Raw genomic sequence first — 22,282 nt, forward strand, 5'->3', positions numbered from 1 at the left:
ATCATTGCAAATTCTCTCCTGGTTTCAGTTGCCTGTTACAAATCCACGGTCGATGCACCATAGCGGTCTTTAGACGTTGCATACCAGAAACTTTCTGACTTGATGTCAGGTTGCAACAATCATGCACGGTGTTGCAGGTTGATCTAAGATAGTCATTTTGGTAGCCAGCACCAACCTTCCCCTCAATGTAAACTTTTATCCACAAAATTTCACTCGAGTCCTTTTCTGTTCTGACACAAGCAATGAGACAATGAGACGCCTAGAACCTCCAGCACGTGTGGATTTCGTCAACATGTTACATTCTTTTCTGGTACACTCAAGAGACCTCTTCATTTTCACACAAAGGATGATGCCTGTCTCCATGATGGTGGCAAAGGTGCGGAGCTCAATATCTCTGGGTCTCCTGGTCCATCCGGAGGCTGCCGCTGCCATACCCTGTCTGAGCGGGCCACTGGGTGGCAACTGGCCGCCGCACGGCGCCGCTTGCTCCAGTGCGATCATCGTGCTGCAGTCACAGCTTAACTCAGAACCTGCCACTACTAACAGCCGAGGACCATTAATTTAGACGGTACACATTAATTGCTGCCTTTGCTACAATTGAGAGGACAACCATGGTGGTTACAATGCAGGCATGCAAGCATTGCAACTGTTGTGCAACCATTGGACTTCTCAGCAGTGCTGTCATGCGCAAGGCACACTATCAATGCATCTGGCAGCTGCAGCTGAGAATTGCAGCTGCAGTGAGACCTGCTTTGCAGCACTGAGAAGGGTGATCTCACCTGTGTGCCGTTGTAGTATCCGCCTGCCGCCGCCCACACAGGGCGTTGCTGGCGCGGGGCTGCCATCGAGGTTGCCGCAGAGGCCCCGCCAAACGTCAGCGGGCCGGCTGCCTGCCCGGCTGCCTGGCCGTAGTACCCACTGCGCGGACCGAAACCGCCAACTGTGTACGGGTCCGACCCCTGATCGTTGTTCCAGGTCGCGGACGGCGCCTCCCCAGTGAACTGCACCGGCAAAACAAATCCCATCAATCTCATGCCTTATTAACAAAGACAAGGGACAGACAAGGCAAAAGCTTTTGTGGGCCTCTTGGGGCCTCCCTGCATGCGACCGCAGTGTTATGTATCTCCAGAGTGGAAATGGTGTTTCCCACCTTATCGTTCCTGATGGTGATCTTGAGAGCGGCAGGGTGCAGCGCCTGCTGCGGTTGCTGCCTGCCGCCTCCACCCCTGCCGCCCGCGCCGCCCCTTCTGCCCCCACCCCCACCGCGCTGCGCCCCTGTTGTCTTCACCGGCACCGCCATCACCTTGCCCTTTCCAGCACCCTGCTTCTGCACTCCTCCGCGTGCCACCTTGAGCCCCTTCTTCTTTGCCGAGCCCGCCTGCAAGCAAATGCCACCTTGGAATCTCTCCTATCAATGAGCCGAACCTCTGCCTGGTGCTGGTTGCGAAAACCATACTCCTGTGCAGTCAGCAAGGTGCTTGAGTATGAATTGATTGTGACACCTCCAGTACCTGATCTCTGTCAGCAGCCTTTCCCTGACTGTCTCGGCCAGGTCCACTCGCCCTTCCATTGCCTCTACCGCGCCCTGCCTTCCCACCACGACCTGAAGCACCTCCCTGCTAAACACAGGTGGACAATCTCGCGTCATAATCTGATCAACGTGATCTGATACATGGAAAGGACATATGGTGGTATGCAAATGACACACCAAGCAAAATGTTGGTTGTACAGATTGACATCCAGCCCAAAGAGAGCCTGATTAACTAAGCATGGCTAGTGGTGAACCTTTCGTGCAAGATACTGCACCCTTAGAAGAATCGAAATGATGTCTCAGTAAATTATGATGCATAGTACTGCGTTAATTGGAGCTGACCCAGCAGATGCAGTGAGTTGACAGACATCAAGCTGACGCAGAGAAGGAAGACTCGTACCCTGCCTCCTCTCCCAGCTCCAACCTTTTTGCTGCTGGCAATCAAAGCGTCCAAGGACGAGTTCAGCCGTTTCTCGACGTCGTCAAATGCCATGTGACCTCCCAGAGGCAGGCAGAAGGGAAAGGAACTGATGGATCTCTACTATTCAGGTGCCGTAGGAATACGATCAGGCCCGGAAAAGTGTTCAGCAGGATAGAACAGGATCTGACCGCAATATTCTGGAAGAAGAGGAGGGCATTCAAGGAAGTCTCTCGAGTTGCCGTTCTATGACTTGGTCCTAATGGTCAAAACCATTTTCGCCAAATGCATCGTGAGCTTGACTAGTTTCGCCATACTCACTGAGAACAATGTAAAGCTTTCATTCAGTTCAGCATGCAATCAGCATGCCAGTGCCAATATCACCAGAATTAGCTCTCTGCGTCATCTTCATCAACAAGATACGAATACACAGCCTCAGTGAGCAACTGCACCCGGATATATCTGAGATCTAGCTATAGCTCTGGACTTGACTCGAGTCTCAGTGGCATTGCCAGTGGCTGCACGCACTGCGTCAAGGCATGCAATGCATCTTTACCAAATATAACCAACTGATATTCGAAGACACTCGTCGGATAGACCGAAGAAGCAGAGAACTCCTGGCACAACTTGTATTGTATACTTTACACGGTTGGTAATGCAGCTTCTGCATGCACTGTACATTCAGTTTTCAGCCACATCACGTTGCACTGTTCATTAAATATGTAACGAGCTGGAATCCATTAAACGTTCATTTCTATAGAGTCCAAGGATTTCCCAGCACTATCACGATGGTCACCATGACCTGTGGACACCATGCTGGTCATGGACAAGCCTTCCAAATGCGCAGTCAAGGTCCATGCCTTCAGAGGAGCACACGTGTGCAGAGCTTGTGCTGGGTAAGTCTGCTCATTGTGACCTTGGAAGGACCCCGGCTGCATTCAAAGCTTCCATCGCAGCACCCTGGGAGTCGAAGAATGCTTGGTACGCCTCTCCTGACACATCCAAGATGGCTGTCCAGGTCCCACCCTGTGGCAGGCAAAGACTCAGCGTCAGCTCTGTTAGATTAGATGCCAGGTTCTCTGCACACTGCACCCTGCAAGACATGCAATCAACTGAGCCGAGGACAGGAGGGCAGCAGCAGTACTGTGCAGGCATTACTGTCTTGTCAAGGGATTCAGGGACCCTACAGACCTGCTGCAGGACCTTGCCACAGTACTCCCTGGCACTGATGGTCGGCGGCACAGCGCGGAAAACTCCATCGCACAGCGGCCTGTACATGAGAGGGCTTGCGTTTGACTTCTGGCGCTGCTGCGGCCCTCCTGCGCAACAAAAGGAAAGTCGGTCTTTGGGACACCCAGCAGAAGAAGGGTGGACAAGGCATGTGCTTAGGAAAAAGAAAACCTCTGACAGCCTAACGTAAGTGAGACGTAGAAGGCAGTTCTCACCAGTGGCACCACCATTCAGGCGGGGGCGCTTCGCCCCAGCGGCGGGGGTCCCGTTGGCGCCCTGCTCGGAGCCCTTGCGCGCGCGTGGGGGCGCCTTGCGGTCCTTGTCGGCGCTGGTGCGCGTGCGGCCGCCCAGCAGCAGCTCCCCATTGGGCAGCTTCGCAAAGATCAGGATGTCCCCCGCCTTGAGCTTCAGCGCATTCTGCACACCAATAATCTCCTCGTACACGAATGCCGTGACGTGATGCATGCGCAGCATTCAGCATGTGGCGGTTGTCATTCGCCACCGGTGCATTGCTTTTTATCAGCCAACCTTCAGCATGACAGTCTGCAAGGTACAGTAGGGCACATTTCTTGGAGGACAAGGAGGGCGCACCAGGGCTGGAGCGACGCCTTCGAGGAGGTACATGCGGCTGGAGTTGTTAATCCATGAGCAGTAGCGGAAGCGGTGTCGGGTCCCGTAGGTGTCGATCACCTCCACATGGACCCCATTCTTGTCTTCTAAGGAGGGCAGATGTGCCCTTGCATGCACCTGCAGCAACAAAAGCAATGTTAATTTGGGTTCTGCGGCGGCAACAGTGCACACGAATTGCACACAATCTTTGCATTCATGCAGCATGCAGCGGGATGGTCATCAGCACAGGGACCACCATTTCCCGCAGGTGCATGAGTGCATGACATGTGGGATACATGCCATGCCTGCTCCATCCTTGGACATGATGGTCTCATGCCAGAGCTGTATGGGTCACCTTGGGAATCACTACACGGCCGTGGCCCCCAGCATCGCTTGTGGTCAGCTGCTTGTCAAACAGGAAAGTGGCACTGTACGCCTCCAGTGATGCGTGCGTGCCATGTGTTGGCGTTCCTGCGCTTGTTGTCGCGTTCTCGGGTGCACCAGATGATGGCCTGCAAAATATGCTGATGGTCAGACAAAAGCTTGAAGCGTCCCCACGTTACTGTCCTTGTGTGATTCAGATCTTGCCAGGGTGGAGCAACCAGCTCGACAACACCGCCATTGGATCGCGATTTGCGTATTTAAGTACCTGTTAACATCATGCTTTTTAGAAGCACAACGTATCCATGAACGCGCGGTAATTCACCACAATCGCCACAATCGTCTACTTCTCGAGACCTCGTACTTGTGCAATCGTCAATGTCACCACGGTATGTTAGGCTGGACTCACGCTGATGCATCGGTAGCCGCCGGTGCAGCACTGGGTTGCGACGAGTTATCCACGGAAGCCATCGCTCACGCAGGTAATCGAGACCACAGCCTGCCGCCAAGATATGTCACCAAGGTGTGCCTACCACGCTGTGACACCCAGTGGGAGACGTCTTAATGCTCAAACCTGAGTCTTTTGAAATCTAGAGGATGCAGCCCTTCTTCTCGTTGTCCACCAAGCAGATAATTTGCACAACCTAAAGGTCCTCAAAGCGCCAAAACACCGTCTGCTGACGATCGCATGAACACACGAAGGGAGGAAAGCTGCTGTGGGAAACGGGGCAAGCGCTTCCGGGCGCTCTTGATGGATTTCAGATCTGCATCCAAGGATCTGCATGGACCTCTGCATTAATGATTATTGCGGAGGCCAAAACCCTAAGAAGATTTCGCCATCGGAGAGGGTAATAATTAGGGGCATTCTCCGGCATGCATGAAGTTTTGAGCGATTCAAAGAGGTCTCGGAGCCTGTTCTCGCAGATATCAACGGGAATATGCAGATGCAAAAAGCCCTTTCTCTGACAACGATCCTAATGTGAAGCTACCAGAAAATATAACCTCCAAGTGCCGATCAATTTGCAGATGCTACTGGACCCTGCCAAGTATGACTCGCTCATCATGACGCTCGTCATGCGTCCGTACTGATTGAATATTTGAGACAATCTGATCTGTTGAAAGAGAGCGCCACAGGCTGTACCTGCCGAGCCTCAGCAAAGGATGGCAGGGACAGCTCGAGCTCAGATCACCTTCGAGGGAAAGGAAGTGCTTGAAGTTCGTGTAAATGAGCCAGGTAATTGATATGGTCACAAGCAATTCATCAGGAGGATCTGATCTTGAGAATCATACGCGCCTGAACTAGCAGAACCAAGACTCGCTCCACCTTGCAACGTGCTCTGCTGTGTCCAGGGAAGGTGTCAGACAACATTTTAAAGCTGCGAGGAGACCTGATGGCTAAGTTGAATGCGTACATGGGCACCAACGCCTGCCAAACCAATGAAGGTGCGAATTACCGGTCCTCCTCTCCTGCAGGCTGTGCACACCCTGAAGAACACACCTGTTCTGCTCACATAAATCCGCTTTGCACAAAGCGAAGCGCAATTAACCAGTAGATCCTTCTTGTCCAGATGACATGTTGGAGGAGCTTATATCAGAAGATGATGATGATAATGATGCGCCGAAGATGGAGTCTCCGAAAGGCAAAGGGAAAGGAAAGAAAAGAAGCCGGGGCTAAACAGTTGGAGCATGGCCCCAGACAATGGCACAGGCAACCATGAAGCAATATATGGGATTGTGGTTACCAACCTTAGAATGCTGTCTAGATTTTATTATATACCACCATGAAATGCGGCGGTGATGCCGGCCTATCCAGCCATAAGCGACCCTTCTAGATATAGTCTGCTTACATTTCATGCTACGAAAGGCTGACTGGCATGTGCAGCTTTAGAGTTCGTCATTCCTGTAAGATGCTCTCAACTGAAAAAGCCATTGGCACTAAATAAAATGAAGAGCACAGAGCAAATCTAGATAAAGAAAGACACTATATTAGTGCCATCAGATTTATAGGGCACTGCAGACTGTTAACGCTGGCTCAAATACTCCTAATAGGCTCTACACATGCGGCTTCTAAACACTGATTGAAGCGAGCATTTCCACTATGGATCTGCGGTGTTTCAGATCCTCCAGGTCACTGGGTTCCAGACTACTCAGCAGGGCCCTTATTGCTGTCAGCTTCGCCCTGTCTCCAGTCTCGGCACCTTCTCTGCTGCCTGCGGTCAGAGTATTATGCTTAGTTCTGCTCTGCAGAGGAGTACAACACAACAAATGCAAAGCACAGAACATTTTTGGATCGTCAACCTGCCCGTGCCTCAAACTGGCTTGTCAAGCTGGCACCCTCACCTGACAGCCCAAGGTGACAGAGCTGTGCAGTTGCACCCAGAATGTCCCTCAAGCGCTCCGCCGGGGCATCTCTGCTCTCACCCACCAACAGCGCAATGGCTCCTAGCATCCCAGGCCTGCCGGTCGCCTCTGCACTCGGCCCTGACGCTGCATCCACCGCCTGCCCTCTCTGAGCTGTTGATCCAGGTCTGCATGCAACAATCTCTGCTCCTCTGGAAGAAGCTGCACCTTGGCGAGCACTGGCAGGGCTGCCCAAGGGCCCAGCTGCATCTGCATCCAAACGCGCTGCATCCTGCAAACTCCTCCTCTGCCTGATGCCCGCATCCTCTGCACCTGCTGGAGTGCTGCCTGGGGCTGTCTGCCCTGTCGCTGGGTTGCCCTGCGAGGCTGCTGGTGCAGCTGCCACCCCTGCAGCCACGAAGGGTGCTGGCCCTGATGGCCGCAGGAAGGTTGACAGGCGCTGCAGCGCAGACGGCCGCCGGGGCGCCCTCTCACCGCTGCCGTCAGCCGGCGAGCACGGCGGCGGTTTGTTTGCGATGTGAAGATCATCCTGCTCAGGTAGCAGTGAGACACAATCAGGAAGCCATTGCACTCCCAAGCTATGCAAGGAAGCTGGTTTCTACTCCAGGAATGTGAGAGGTTCTTGCACAAGGGCCTATCAGTCTTAAAGTGGCCACTTTCAAAGCTCTGCGATAAGGTCGGGATGGCAAGCTCACCATGTGCGAGGGCACCTCCTTCACAATATGTGCTCCTGGCTGAGAAGCTGACCCGGCAGGCAGCTCAGTCTTCTCCAGCAGGCAGGAACCCAGCTTCACCAGCAGGCTCTGGTGCAGCTCGCGCGTGCGGCAGCGCACAATCTTGCGCGCGGGCACATGCAGCAGCACCTTCTTCGTCTTGGTGAACAGCCCGACCCGGACAGTCACCTCGTGGTGGAGTAGCACTGTCAGACCTGCAGGCACACAAGCCTTCCTAATCGACATGTCTCTCAACAAGTCTGCCATGTTTAATCATACAAAGCTACAGGAAGTGTACTTCCATGTCTGCAGATCGATGAGGACAGTTGTCGCAAGGTAAGGCTTACAGAAGAGCCATCTGATAGGGAGATGAGTGGGGGATGGAGTTGGCGCACCCGAGGAGGACACGGAGAAGAGGTGCACGAGCGAGAAGGCCCAGCGCACGCTCTGGCGCTTGAGGTCAATGTACAGCACGTGGCGGTCGGTGAAGATGAGCGCTTTGTTGTCCTTGTTCTGCAGGTAGTCCAGCACGGTGTCTCCAGAGTAGCGACCCTTCTGAAGTCGCGTCAGCATCATGCGCTGCTGCCCCAGATTTCTCATGTCTCCTGCCATGCACAGAACACATACTTCAATGGGGAACACTTTACTGAGCGGTTCAGGACGTAATGCCAGGAAGCTTATCAGTCAACAGCGGTCGTGTGTTTCATAAGGCACACAAGACTGTTAGGATTAGCTCCTAATGAGAGCCTTTGCACAGCGAACCAGGATCACAATCAATAAAGGCCTCTGCACAAAATGAGCTCATACCTGACACGTCGCTGGCAAGGCCGGAGAACTGGCGTGGGTTCCTGACGCGCGTCTTGGGCGGGCCTCGGCTGGCCTCGTCGCCCCAGGCCTTGATCTTCCCGCCGGCGCTGCACAGCGCCTTGGAGAGCATGTCAAGCACCCCAGACGTGGGCTTCAGGAAGAGCCCTGACGCGCCAATATACAGGCCGTGCGACATGCCCAGAAAGCCATTGTCCTGATCACAGGACAGAAACTGCGTCAGACACATGCATTTTCAACCAGGGATGACAACACCTGTGTCCGATCTCGATCGGCTTGAAACCATTTTGACTGAGAGAGGAATACTACTACGCTAGGTGCACGTGATGAATAGGGCATTGCATGCCTGCCAGCGGATTACGGGCTCCTTCAAGATGCCAATGGCTCCTTCGTAGAAGCCCACTCCAGCGGACTGGAGGCCATGCAGCAGGTTCTGGCGGTACGTCCTCGGCCGAGTCCTGAACCTGTTGATGTACTCCTGGTCCGTGGTCAGGATTGCCAGCGCCTTGCCTGCCCCTCCAAGGATCTGCATGCATGCAAATCTCCAGTTCAATAAATCCAAGGTGTGTGCATGCATCTGCGATGACATGTGTGTGCATGTGTTCTCCTGCATGTGCAATGCAAGGAATGGAAGTAGCAAAAGCATCGAAAGAAAGCATCGCTGCCATGTTTGCAATGTGGCACCCGCATTAAGTGGAACAAGGACAGAGCAGCAAGTAGTGTACCTGACCAAATGCGTTCATGAGGCCAAAGGCAGTGTTCCTGAGGAGGGTAAATGTGCCACTGAAGACGCCATCCAGAAACTCCTCGGGAGAGTGGGCCCTGGTGGGCTCGATGATGAGGCTGGAGATGCCAGACAGCACGCTGCTGCCCAGCACAATGGGCGTGCCAAGGATGTCCACCTGCCCCAGCACCTTGTGCATCTGCTGCAGCGCCTGCCAGCACCCCAGGAACCCTCAGACATCAGCACTAGTAGCTGTCAGTAGCGGGCGCAAGTGGGTGGAAAAGGGGCCGTACTTAGTACGGGGCATAACTTCGAGGGGATTACGGGTAGATGGTGTACTCGAAGGGAGTCTGGTGATGAGTCATAGATTTATGCACGTCTGTGGGCGGGTGGATCCTACACAAGGCATCATCTCCGGTTGATGTTCTTGACCCTTCTTATTTCCGCTGATGAGAGCTAGGGTCAGATGACTTGCAGACAAATGACCAATAAACAGCATGCTGTGCACATTGCATCTCCCTTGGCGTCTCTTCGGCCAGGAGGCAGAGGCTTGCTGACCTGGAACATGAGATGGCGAGTCACGATGCTGTACAGAGAGTGCGGGCTGACAAAGGCATGCTGCAGCGGCAGAGCATGAATGCGCAGAGGCAGGCTGTTGATGTCCAGGAACTGGATTCCCAGCGTCGCTGCCAGCTTGAGGCGGCCCAGCACTGCCGCCTCATTGCGCATGCCGGATTGGGGAATGAGCGTCAAGTTGCAGCGTATCTCCTGGCGCATGCCACATGCCAGTTTGAGAAAGACGTCCTTGGCGCTTCAGAATGCAAACAGAAGATCAGGGACTGGGATTCACAGATCTATCAAGACACTGGAGGGCCCAATTAGGACGGGAAATCACCTGCACAAGAAGCTTCTCAAAATACCATTTGCGGTTGCTCCGCCCGCCAGACCCGAGCTGCCTGGTGGAGGACGCACTCAGAAGATCCTGCAACAAAGTCATGAGACCCCATTATTGCTTGAAACACATCTGATAATACAAGAAGCCACAGCGCCTGGCAATGCCTTGTCAGTAGACATCCGACAGATGGCTCACCTGCAATGCTGCCCTGCTGTGATCCTGGTGCAGCAAGCTGGTGTGCGCCGGTGTCAGGCCGGTCTGCCAGATGTCCTCCAAAGGCATGTTCCGCGCAAGAGCCACCAGCACATCCAGAAACTCCTCCTCCAGCAAAAGATCCATCTCCTGCAAAAGCAGATTCACAAGGTTCTGAAGCTTGCTCAAAGCAGCATGCAAATGTGTGAACAATGGTTTTTTTAGCATGCAAAAGACAGAGCACCTGAAGCGCCAGGCGTGCGCTCTTGAAGTAGAGGATGGAGGGGTTGTGCTGCACTGTCTCCCAGCTGGCCTCAAGGAAGGGCTGCCTGCTGTGGAGAGCAGTGGCACCGGCCCCATCCTGCTGGTCAGGGGAGTGTGATATCAGCCTCGCCTTCAACATCCATGTTTGAGCAGGGGGCAAAACCAAGCGCATGTTTTCTCACCTGATGGCCCATCCTGGTGGCGTGGGCAAGGACAACAGGGTTTGCCGAGGTCAGAAGCTGATTGTCAATCTGGACATCTCGCACGGCAATGCGTCCTGCATTCCCTGCAGGTGACTGCCTGAAGTCTGCCTCCACAGAGTCCAGCAGCACGTGGGCAACCTGCCCAAACAACCCTCTCTTATGCCCCTAAAGTTGTGCATATATTTTAGCATACAGTGGACAAACTTTTGCTGGCACATTGGGACAAAGGGGGTAAATTAGCAAGTACCTCTCGTGGAAGGGAGAGTCTGCCAGCTTCCACAATGGAGACCTCAATGCCTTTGTGGAGAGCGAGCTCCAGGCACAGATTGGGCAAGACGGCTTCTCCAGAGCCTGCCTCCAGCAAATCCTCAGCTGCCCATTGCACGCGCACGCGCAGAGAGCCAGCCGGGACACAGTCCACCCCGGGCAGCGACTTGGCACGCCGCATCAGAGGGAGCCACATGTACTGCGGCCTTCCATCGCCAAACGGGTCCAAACGGAGGGAAGCCTGCAGAAAGAGAATTAAATCAATGCCGCTGTCTATATTATTTAAAAAGCATTGCTATGTAATGTAATGGAGTCATACTGAAGCCAGTCAGGAGAGTAAGAGAGTGAGACCTGGCCTACTGCGGAGTCTGCAGTCAGCCGCCGGTGGGCAAAGACTGTGACTGTCAGGGAGTGGGTCAGAGTCACATCCGGAAACACCAGTTCCTGGTTCCATTTGGGAGACATTGTTCCCTGCTGCATCTCAGTCCGGGCGCTGATTGAAGAGGACTCCCCTGTCACTGTGGCCAGCGCGAACAGGTTTGCCCCAAATAACGAGGGCATCTGCTCATGCGGCAGAGATAATCCGCGCGCCTCAAGGACCTGCAGGAAAATCACATCTTTGCTGTTAATTTTTTGTTGACATACTCTTTATCACAATTCACAATCAGAGAGCTGGACCATGCGTGAGCGTCAAGAAGTCGGGCAACAAAATTGGAAGATTATCCGCAAGACAGCTCGAAAGCGCTCACCTTGACCCCAAGACGGCCTCGGCTTGTCCGTGCCATCTTGAGGTTGGCTGCATGCGCGCTGCTTTCTGGAACGGCGCTCACACTCTGTGCGAGAGGGGGCTCTGACAAGCTCTGGCCTGAATGCTCTGCTAGCACTGCCAGCACCTCCTCCCTCTGACTGACCTCAGCAGCCAGCGTGCGCACTCTCAGAGTCATGACGTCCTGTGGCGCCACGCGCCAGCAGCAAGCAAGATTGATCTCACCGCTCACCTACAACGCTAGAGCATGCATGCTTGAGCAGTCTCCAAGCTTTCGAGCTGGCGCATCATGCACGTTGTATCAAATGTTGAGTGCATTCAGTATCCACTTTCAAAAAGGAGGTCATGCTGTAGCGGGCCCTGCATGGCATGGGCAGGCGGGCGAGTCTGACCTTGTCTTTGACGGTGTGCCTGCCAAGGGTGTAGCGGCGCAGCTCTGCGCCGTGCGAGCTGTCACCGGTGTCATCAATCTCGCTCAAGGGAATGACAACATCTCCCAGAAAGACATCCTGGCCCAGCCTCGCTCTCCGGTACACGCTCACCTGCACTCATCGCAGAGTTTCAAACTTGATCGTGAATGGCACACTCAATAGCAAGCGTAGTGCTGCTCGTGGCAACATTTGTCGAGAGCATGGGGCTTACCTTAAGGTCTGAGGAGATCTGCACGCTCTTGAAGGACGCCTCATGCCTCCAGACAGGGTAGGGGTGCCCAGGAGCAAGATTCGTCCGCAAGACTTGGCCTTCACAATGCATGACGCAGAAGAACCCGCCTCGTCTCCGGCTGAAGTGTGCTTTCAGGCCCTTCTCAAAGCTGGCTCGCTCTGCCTTGGCCTGAGAGGAGCTTTCAGGCTGCTGAGGGGAGCGGCCCTGGGAAGCATTCTGCAGAGTGTAGAGGCCCTGCACACCAAAGATACTCTTTGCTAATAGGCATGCATGCATGTAAGCAAGCCCTGAGTGTATGTATTTGACCATTCGGCATCCTCATAGCGCAACTGAACAACAAGATGATCACCTGCGCATTCTCGACCCTGACAAGCAGTTCCCCGCCCAAAATGTCCTCCTTCTGTGCAGGTTCTGCCATGTCGCTGCTCTCAGCAAAGCGCGCATGGCGCTCCTCACGTCCTCCACGAGCGAGCACAATCGATGCGCGCCGAAGCGCATTTGACAGCCGTCCCTGACCACTTGGCTGCGCTGGTGCCTGCATGTCCAGATGATGCATACCCTCAGCAAATCACGGGAAAAAGCGTAACATCATGCATGCACCTCTTTGGCTTCATGCTGCATGACGATGTATGCAGTCAGCACATACCAAGCACAAGCCTGACATCATGCATGCACCTCACTGGCTTCATGCTGCATGGAATATAATGGAAGAACGGTGGGACTGTCGCACCACTGGAGACTTTGGGCTGGTTGCAGACGACGAGGCGTCCGATGTTGGCAATGAGCTGCTCCGGGTCAAAGAAAGCATCCTGGCCATCCCAGACCCCTGGCGCTCAGGCTTGCTCATGGCTGTGTCAGGCGCCAAGAGGTCTTTGACATCCTGTTGCACGCAGCACATGATAGTCCCACTTCAGCCCTGATACGCATGTGCAAAGATGGGACCTGCCAACTAGTCTGCGGGCGATCATCATGAGGACAATTGATCAGCTGGAACAAAGGCTGGAATGCAAAGGGCCCGTACCTGCTCGGCTAGTGTTGCGGAGCCAGCAATGACATTGGACACATCCAACCCCAGCTGAGGCAGCCTCAGCATCGTTCCCTCCAGAGCCTCCGACTCAGGGATGGCCTTGGCAAGGCTCGATGACGTGTCTGGCACTGGGGACGACTGCATTGGCGCTTCCGACAGGGCAAAGGAAGACAGGCGCGCGTGCCCACTCCCAAGGGAGTGGCTCTGCTCCCTTGCAAAGGTCAGCGTGTCCCCGTGCACGTCTGCGCCGCTGACATCTGCCTCATACTCTGCTGAGTGTGACGCGCCACGGCCCGCTGCCCTCTGCGAAAGCTGCGGATCAAGACGATGCAAAATGTCAGTGGTTTTGACATGCAAGTCTTCCAGGACTCATGAGGGCAGCTTCTGATGGGACGTTCACCTGATCCAGCCCTTCACCAAACGCAGGCGCTTGGCTCAATGGCTCTTCAGCCTCATTATCAGCCTCCCCGATCGCACTCAGCTTCCTCACGATGTTCTGGCTTTGAGCACTGTCAGCATCCTTCGAGCCCGGCGAGGCCTGTGGAATGCTGCTTCCAGACCGCATGATGGCTGCATGGCCTGCACATGGGGGGTCATAGGCTCCTAAGCCTCAGCTTCCCTGCCATTGTCGAAAGGAAACAGTAAACTTACTACGAGGCCCAAAGGAACACAATGTCAGGGAGCAAAGTCTTGCGCACCACCCTCTGACAAATTACTGGTCTGATGGCGGGGAAGGTTTGGCAGTCGCTGCTGACGGTGTGCATCTTCGCGTTTCCTGTGCTGGCCAGCCAACTTGGAGTCCAGGATGCCCAAATCCAGCGGCTGCTTACATTGCATATCCTGCAGCTGTGTGTTGACGTCCTGTGGACACAGCAGAAATTCAGACAGCTGCATGCCATTTGAGCAAAACACACATGCATGCAAATGAATGGAATGCACAGCTGTAATCATGACAAGGTCACCTTCAGGCGTGCTTCCAGGCGAGCCAGTTTTGCTGCAAGCACTGCCATGGTGTCTTCATTCGTTCCCTGAGTGTACTGATCCTTTCTGTCGCTGAAGCACAGCACCCGAGTGGGCCCATCTGCATGCAGTCCCACATACACATGGCGCATGTCTGGCTCTGGCTGGTCCTGCACACACAAAGGGTGAGAATCAGTGACTGTTGCAGTCTTACGGTAAGACTCTTACCCCTACAACTTCAAATGCATTGATTAAATGTTTATGATGGAGCAACTCACCACCACCTGTGCCTTTCCTGAGCCCGGCTTCCCTGCCGCAATAGTCAAGGGGGTGACCAATGCTCTGCCCATGGTGCCCGCCATCTTGGACACAACATTGGAGCGCTTGAAGCCTTTCATCTTGATCACAGGGTGCGCCTGCATCACAAAGAATGAGTCATGCAGCATCTATTGAGGCCGCACTGAACGAGAGAGCACCTGTGGGACAGTAGGAATTTGGGGGTTGGGAAGCAAAAGAAACCTTGATGATGTCCAGCGGGTACTCATGCATTGCTTGGTCGAGGTAGCCATTCTCTGCAAAGAGCACCACTCGGATCTTGTGCGAGAGCAATGGCTCATCAAAGGCATACTCCAGGTGCTGGCCAGCTTGCACAGTGTCCCAGGTTGCGCTGCTGAGGTCCTTCTGCTGGAACCTCAAGTTGAGCGCCTCACACCTGTTTTGGTAGCACCACACTTCCTCAACAAACACTCTCTGTTAAGTTTCAACCAGATGCACGGAAGAGAGCAATGGTCCAGCCATCATCAAAATGCCTGAATGTAAAGGAAAGTAGAGAGTACCTGTTGACAATCCTGTAAGGTGGCGGCTCGAGGTGCAGGTTTCCAAGGGAGATGACGCAAGAGGCGCCTTGCATGCTGATGCTGACAGGGAGGATTTGGAGCTCCTTTGTCGCAGAGTTGAAGACCCGCAACCCAAAAGATCCAGCAATCGCGATCTGCACCAGACACAACAACACAACAATCGGTCACTGCGCACGCAGTGCATGCCAGCTCACTGCGTAAAGATAAATATGAGCACGTCAAAGGAGGAGGGGTCATTGCCAACATGCCTGGAAGGCACCAGACCAGCCCCACTGCCCAATGCCTGGGCGTGCACAGAGCTCCAGAGGCTCATCGGCGTCACACCAATGAAAGGGGGCCCTGGTCTCCGGCTCAAGCTGCCATATGGTGCTGGTTCCTCGCTGCCCGCACTGGATGGTCCCATCGCTGGTGTTGCAAAGAATGAACTTGTGGCTGATGGTGATGACCTGCAGCAAGCATGTCTCAGCTGTGTTGTAAAAGAGTACAACAATCGCCAAGGGCTGCAAAGCGTTCGCAAGAGGATCATTCCGATTTGATTTTATTGATTAGCTTTGGGCAGCACCTTGGTCCGGTGGTAAATGTCTGGGCCAAATGAGGCATCGATAGCCAGGTCATATCGCTTCAGCCGGGATGACTCCCCTGCGCCGTCATCCTGGGCAGCAGTGCAATTGAAGCTTGCAAGGAGGTGGCCCGGGTCGCTGTGCTTGTGCCAATTCTTCTGCTGCTGGCCCTGCTCATCTCCCTGAGCCGGGCCTGGCTCAGTGCTGTCTGGCTGCGCAGCTGCCGGCGCCCTACATGACCATGAAATGCCATCAGTAATAGCAGTCAAGTATGCCAGGGCATGCCCAGCTGGAATTGATGGCAATGAAGACTAAGAAAGCTTTGAAGGCTCTGTCAGCAACATATGAGACAGGCAAAGGAGTTACCTCTCGCGCTGTTTGGTCCTCTTGGACCTTGCGCTGATGATCTCAGGTGCCTCCAGCAGCCGCAGCCCGCTGACAGCCTTCTCACCGGTGGTCATTTGGCTCGGCGACAGTATGTGGATGCTGCCATGCATGCCCACCGACTCCAGGTTGATTGAGCGGGACCAGAGCGCTGTGTGCATGCACACGCGCATGGCACCACGTGGCGAGCTGCACGCCACACATGAAGATTACTTAACCACCATACACATGCCATTTGACTGCGCCCACAAACACTGCAAAACAAAACTTGAATATGTGCAATCTGAAGGTAAATTAAATGCTGCAGCTCACCTGAAGAGGACAGGGTTGGCAGTGCCGTTGTCTGCCATGGGAGGTGCAGTACTGTTGGGCGCTGAGCCATACGGGCTGACATCCTTGATGTTCAGCGCCGCGTTTGTCTTGTTGACAATCCAGTACGGGCAGAAAATCACCACGTCCCGAGCCTTGCTCGCAGCGTTCAGCTTCGCAGCACGAGAAGAGCAGTCAGTCTCAACTACTCATTACCTCTGTCCTGATGGGCCTGAAGATGTTGGCAGAAAGCACACTGTAATCAAAGAGCACCCCATATTAGAGAGCACATTAACTTGGTACAGAGGCCCTGTGTGTTATAATGTTACGCACCCTGTTGTGGAGACGCAGAGTCAGCCTGGAGCCAGCCAGTGCAGAGATGACAGGCACGCCAGGCGCTGACTGGTCCTTCTGCAGGAGGATGTCCTTGGCCAGGCGCAAGCCAGGCAGGTCAGCGATGATGCTCCGCCGCACGCTGTCATCCAAGCCCAACGCCGGGGGGTAGTGTATGGCCACCCGATGGCGTGACTTGTAGTCCTGTTTCCATGTCATGCTCCAGTCATATCAAGCCAATCACCAAGCGTCATTCAATTATCCAGTAATAAGGCAGTGTGAAGGGATGAGGAGAAAGGACACAATTGGCAGAAGCACACCTGCAGCTGCATGGCCATGTGGATCTTCCGGCTCATGTCATAGCTGTACACCTCGATCGAGCCGCCGACACCAACATCAAAATGCTGCGGCCTGGCGCTGCTGTCTGTCAAAGTTATGGTAATCTCGCACGGCAGGCAATTCCGGAGTGTCAGGGGCGGCTGGAAGGACAGAGTGAACTCTGGCATGCTCTGAGCCAGACCAGTCCCCAGGGTCCCCTGCATGCAATTAAAGATTGTTTCCAGCCTTATTGATAGACTTGCTATCTTGTCAAAGCCCTGGTCGAAAGAAAAGTTTAGCTCACAAGAAATACGCAGACGCACTTGGTGCAAGACTTGGGTCTCCTGCAGTTCCAGGCAGCAGTGGAAGTCTGGCTTGCTGCCCTGAGGTGCGGCAGGGCAGGTGTACACCCCCTGCGCGTCCTTCAGCTTGGTAGCATCCAGCGTGATCCGGTCCCGCTTCGCTGGCTTGTAGGAATTGGCGTTGTCCACTGCTTGTAGATAGAGCACTCCACCCCTGCACAAGTACATCGGTGACTCACCAGTTCAATTTGACGGTGATGGATAGGAGTATGGGATGCATGTGCCTGGAAAAGCTCACCAGACTGAGTTGACGGCAAGGTAGCACTGCGAGCCCGGTGCAAGGGGCCCGCTGTGGGGTGCCCTGCTGAAAGTGGTGCCGCGCCCGTGAGTGTGCACGACAAAGCTGAGGGGCGTGTTCGTGCGATTCTCAAGGCGGAACGGTGAATGCACAGTCAGCACCTGTGGCAGCACATACATGTGAGTACTGTGCTACTTTCAGGTGATCTGGAAGGTTGAATCCTTGCGTTTGCCTGTGAACTCTTCAAGGAGGGAGAAGACCGCACCTTTGTGCGCACATCAAGGGCGACATCAAGGATGATGGGCGTGACAGCCTCCTGGGAGGGGCTGCTAATGGCGTAGGCGTACTTGCCCACCTGCAACGCAGTTGTTCAGGCACGCTTAAGCACATGTTGGCATGCAAGAACAGCATTGGTGCAGAGATGAAAGAGGAGATGGGCAGCCAGAGTGCATCTCCATGGATGAAAATGCAATCCAGGCGTCACCTTGTCCACCATGACATCACAGTTGGCAGCGAAGCTTCCCTCAAACTGCATGCATATGGTCCGCCCAATCACCTGTGCACAAGTGGTGTTCACAAAAATTTATCAGAAAGACCATCTCAGCACAGGAGTATGTCAGCACAGAGAGTAGCATTCAGTGCAGCAGCTGAAACATCCATGTAAAGGGCCGTTGGGCAGTGTGACCTGCTGCTGCGTTTCAGCCAGAACCACATGGTGCTCCACAGGTTCCACGAGCAGAGGGCTCTCTTCCCAGGTGTTCAACAAATGCGCAATGCTGGTCCCCTCTGGAGATCTCGTCCAGTATGAGAGCCTCAGGCCTGAGCGATTAACAAGCCTGCACAGTGCACCATCAATCTCAGAATTGCAGCGGCGCAAGAAGGCTCATCTCAGGCCCTCATGTGAAATCTGGGAGACGCAATGCAGATGTGAGGATCAACTGAGAGTGGGGGTTAGCCAATCACCTGTAGATGGTTGGCTTGCTGGCACTGCTGCGGGACAGCCACTGCATGGCTCTGCGCCTGACAACGGTGGATGCCTGGGCCAGAGACCCCTGAGGGGAGCATGAGAACAGGAGCAGGAAGCAGCGCAGGTCTCCAAGGGACCGGAAGGCTGCTGGGGTGGCTATGAGGTTCAGGCGCTGGTCAGAGGTCAGGTTGAGGCAGCGCAAGGACGCCAAGTGGCGGAATGTCAAGACCATAGTCCAGGCTTCAATCATGGGCTCTATAACACCACAAAATGGTATGTATATGAGTAAATTTCTCGCCCTTTTGGAAATCAATGGTTGTAATATACTCTGGGAATCCTCGATGGAGATTCCCCCACCAGATTTGTATCTACATAATTGGCAAAGGGTTGGTTGCATGGAACAGTTCCATATGAATTAGTTGTGAAACTTACCCTTTGCATCGACTGCGCTGTTGAGGAAGAGGACCTCAATTCCAAGACTGACGCGTCCGGTCGTTTCTGACAGGGACTCTGGCGCCGATGCCTTCCGCTCAAATTTAATGTCCATGTCCTGAAACACAGCTTTCAGATTGTACAGCAGACGTGTGGTCGCCATATCGCATTGTACAAAATAGAAGCGAGAAAAAGAATTTAGAATGAACGCCTGGAACCGGACTGTCATGACCTCCAGCTGGCCACCATGAGAGCGGTCATCTATGAGAGCCGCAGTGAAGCTGTGCACAGTCATGTCAAGCTGCATTCTTCCTGGGTGTGGAGAACTGGCTGTCTGCTTTGAACCCCCTGCCACTTCACCCTACACACAACAAAGTGCACTTTTTGTCTCTATTTGCTTAGTTGGTTTCTCAAGTGCCCTGAAACTTGGGATCCAGATTTTGCCTATTTTGGAAAAATTAGGGCCTAACATCAACTACACAACCTCGAAACCTCCAGCACTGCATCTGAAACGGCTAGTGACAAGTGCATGATGAAGGAGGTTGCTCACCGTCTGCCTAGAGGCAGCCGAACAAGAGATGTCCCTCAGAAAGCACTGGATCATGGGCCCAGAGGTAAAAGACGGCTGGATGCGCATGTCAGACAGGCGCACAGTGGCGATTGTGTTCTGAGGCTGCTTCGGCAGCCGCTGCCATGCAACCTCTGCTGTGGCTTGGAAGTGCGTCACGAGGACCTTCACAACAGAACATTAATCAGAGAGTCACAGCAGATCCAGTACAAAGAAATTGTAAGCACACAATGTCAGGCGTATGGAGCACACAGGAAAGGGTGCTTGCCTGGGGTTGCTGGGTGGGAGCAAGCTGGCAGGAGGTGGAGAGGTCGTTGGCATTGATGCGGAGGATGGTTTCATTATAGCCTCCCCAGAAATAGCCAACTCGCAGCCCGCTCCACTCTGTCAAGAGTCCTGTGTCCACCGTCTCAGACTGCGCATGGCGCGGCTCAGGAGCATGGGCCTTTGGCAACAGAAGCTCGGACCTCTCCAGTATCACATTGATGTACATCCACTGCTTGGGTCCCAACGCCTGCAATGAGGCAAGTAATACTCAGCCAGCCTCAAAGAGGTCAACTGCAACCCCTAAAAAGCAAATGACATATCAGGCCAGTGTAGAGCAATTTGCAAGTGACTCTGTGAGATCTGCACAATCTATTTTATTGGCACTGAGACATGAGATTAAAGTCTTACCTCAGGATTGGGTGCAACCCATGGCCGCACAAAGTAGTGGCTGAAGGTGGCTGCAATGTCCGTGATGAAGGCTGTCTGGCAGAGATGAGGCCAGCACAGCTGCGCTCCCTTCCCCACAATCTCCAACAGGTGAGGTCCTCCTGCAGACGGGCCCCCAGGGACAGCTGCCCGACCAGAATGCAGCACATACTCCAAATAGAAGCCCTCCTCATCCTCCGACTCGTCTGTATCCATATCCTGCACAGATACCATATAAATTGGCACCCCTGAAGGGCGCCCTTATGACACGATTAGCGCAGTGGGAACTCAAGTTGGCAACAGAGGGAATGCTGTAATTTTCAAGTATGAGCAGACCTCGCCAGCTGCGCTCTGCGCGTCTGTGCCTACTGACTCAGCAGTAGGCCGCAAGGATCTGAGAGACCTCGGTGTAATCGCTTCGCCAAGGGGCTCCCACTTCAGCGACGACAGCCGCGCCAAGCTGTGGGGAGGATTGAAGCCCTGTACCTCAATATGACAGTGGCTTCATTACTAGTAAACGAAATAACATTCTAGTGCAAAAGCACAGGTGCTCTGTATGGCAGTCAGTAGGAGCTCCATTGTGCCAAACCTGCTGCGTGCTTCCCACTGAAATCCTGGACCGATGTCTGACATGCAGTGAGTCCACATGGCGCAGGCCAGAGGACATTGTCGGCAGGTCCTGCCCAATGCTGATGACTGGAGGGGCTTGAGAGGGCGCTGCACTGCAGGCCCTGTCATCGGAGATCTTCAGGGTCCGGCTGCAGACAATGATGCTGAATGAGCCACAGGTGTGCACAGCTGCCTTGACCTGCAGCTCGCGAAGCCTCACCTGCAGCCAAACAAGCTCACGTTTGATTTTACAACCCATGCTGGCAAGAAAGACCATAGCATCCTTCCAGAGACATGCGTCATCTTGCATTGTGAAAAAGAGGACACACTCTTGCCAGCGCAGGTCCGGAGCCAAGGAAGGTCTCCGCGCTTGAAGGCGGCGCGCCACCCACAGCAACACTGATGGCGCCCACATTCACCTCCACCTGCCAGACTGGAGGGTTGCTGCGATCCACGCCCAAAGTCTCTGGTTGAGGGCCGGTAGGCGGCAGCCGGCGGCCGATGGGGATTTCCGGCCTGAGCCGAGGCCCAAAGCTGCAGGCTTCCTCCATGTTCTCCCAGATCACCCCCATCAGCACCTCAAACTCCACGCAGCCAAACGTTGCATCAACACCCGGCACCCAGACCTGAAGCAATTACACGTTTATTCACACATTTCCGACGATTCCAGCAACCTTGTTATATGCATAATTCTGAGCAGTCTAGCAGACGTGGACACGTCTGGCTGCTTGCCTGTACGTGACAGGGATCTGGGGAGATCTTGACAACTGCATCTGCGCCGCTCCAAATCTCACGCGTTAGCTCCTGGGCATGGAAGCCCTGCTGCAGGGCTCCAGCCGATCCCCAGTACAGCTTGGGTGCTGAGCATGTTAGCACAGCGGTGGCAGCACTGCCATCATGCCAGTGATGAAACTGACCATGCACCATCCCTGCACACAATGGCTGGTCAGGAGGATATGCAGGCATCTTGGCTTACACATGCCCGGACTTTCCTAAATGTCCTCTCTACGGCGCTGTCTCTCTCCAAGCGCTGATGAGGTGCTCACCAGATTGCGCCGTGCCCTCCGATGCTTCCCATGCATCTGAGCTGCCGCTGGCTGCCATTTCATTCACTGAGGGGTCCAAGGGTCCAGTGGACTCCCTGGTTGGATATGCTGTGTCTTGCGCCCAGCCCTCCATGTTTGGCTGAGCCGTCTCAGAGAACGAGGCCGAGGCAGGCGTGAGGACGGTGACATTGCAGCACGCGAAGCGCAAGAAGTCATCTGACCAAGAGTGCCTTGGAACATCCAGCAGCACATCCCTGAGAGTAACCTGAAAGTAGGAAAATACAGAGAACTGAGACCTCGTTTAGCTCTCTATATGTTTGTCAGGTTGGCATGCATGCAAATTGACAGGGATCATGAATAATCTGACTACCTCAATCAGGGTGCGGTAGCTCCCATCCGTCACTGCAGGTTTCAAGGCCGGCCCTTTGGCAGGCCATAAGACAGAGCGCATCTCGCTGCAGCAGTCTGCAAAGAAGCTGACATCGCGCAGGAAGCGAATGGTCAGGATGGCACGGACACCGGCGCAGCTTGCAAGGATCTCCGTCTGTGGCAGGAGCATCTACATGCAGGACACAAT

At 54.2% G+C, this 22,282-nt stretch overlaps 2 protein-coding genes across 2 annotated transcripts; both read right to left on the bottom strand.

Moving 5' to 3' along the window:
- Nucleotides 1-25: 25 nt before the first annotated feature.
- On the bottom strand, nt 26-4,937 carry COCSUDRAFT_64891 (hypothetical protein). The gene is made up of 10 exons (XM_005650387.1): nt 4,579-4,937; nt 4,144-4,300; nt 3,771-3,926; nt 3,395-3,596; nt 3,141-3,268; nt 2,866-2,975; nt 1,512-1,616; nt 1,151-1,378; nt 780-1,001; nt 26-505 (listed from the first exon to the last, which is right to left on the bottom strand). The coding sequence occupies exons 1-8, from the start codon at nt 4,638-4,640 to the stop codon at nt 1,300-1,302; spliced, it is 999 nt and encodes a 332-aa protein (XP_005650444.1). The 5' UTR covers nt 4,641-4,937; the 3' UTR covers nt 26-505; nt 780-1,001; nt 1,151-1,299.
- A 15,083-nt stretch (nt 4,938-20,020) lies between these two features.
- On the bottom strand, nt 20,021-21,231 carry COCSUDRAFT_32406 (hypothetical protein; the record flags this gene model as incomplete). Its single annotated transcript, XM_005650388.1, has 2 exons — nt 20,021-20,269; nt 20,989-21,231. 2 exons carry the CDS (start codon nt 21,229-21,231, stop codon nt 20,021-20,023), a joined length of 492 nt encoding a protein of 163 aa, XP_005650445.1.
- Between the last annotated feature and the right edge of the window lie 1,051 nt (nt 21,232-22,282).

This window comes from Coccomyxa subellipsoidea, assembly GCF_000258705.1.
Source record: "Coccomyxa subellipsoidea C-169, whole genome shotgun sequence".
Classification (NCBI taxonomy): Eukaryota; Viridiplantae; Chlorophyta; class Trebouxiophyceae; family Coccomyxaceae; genus Coccomyxa; species Coccomyxa subellipsoidea.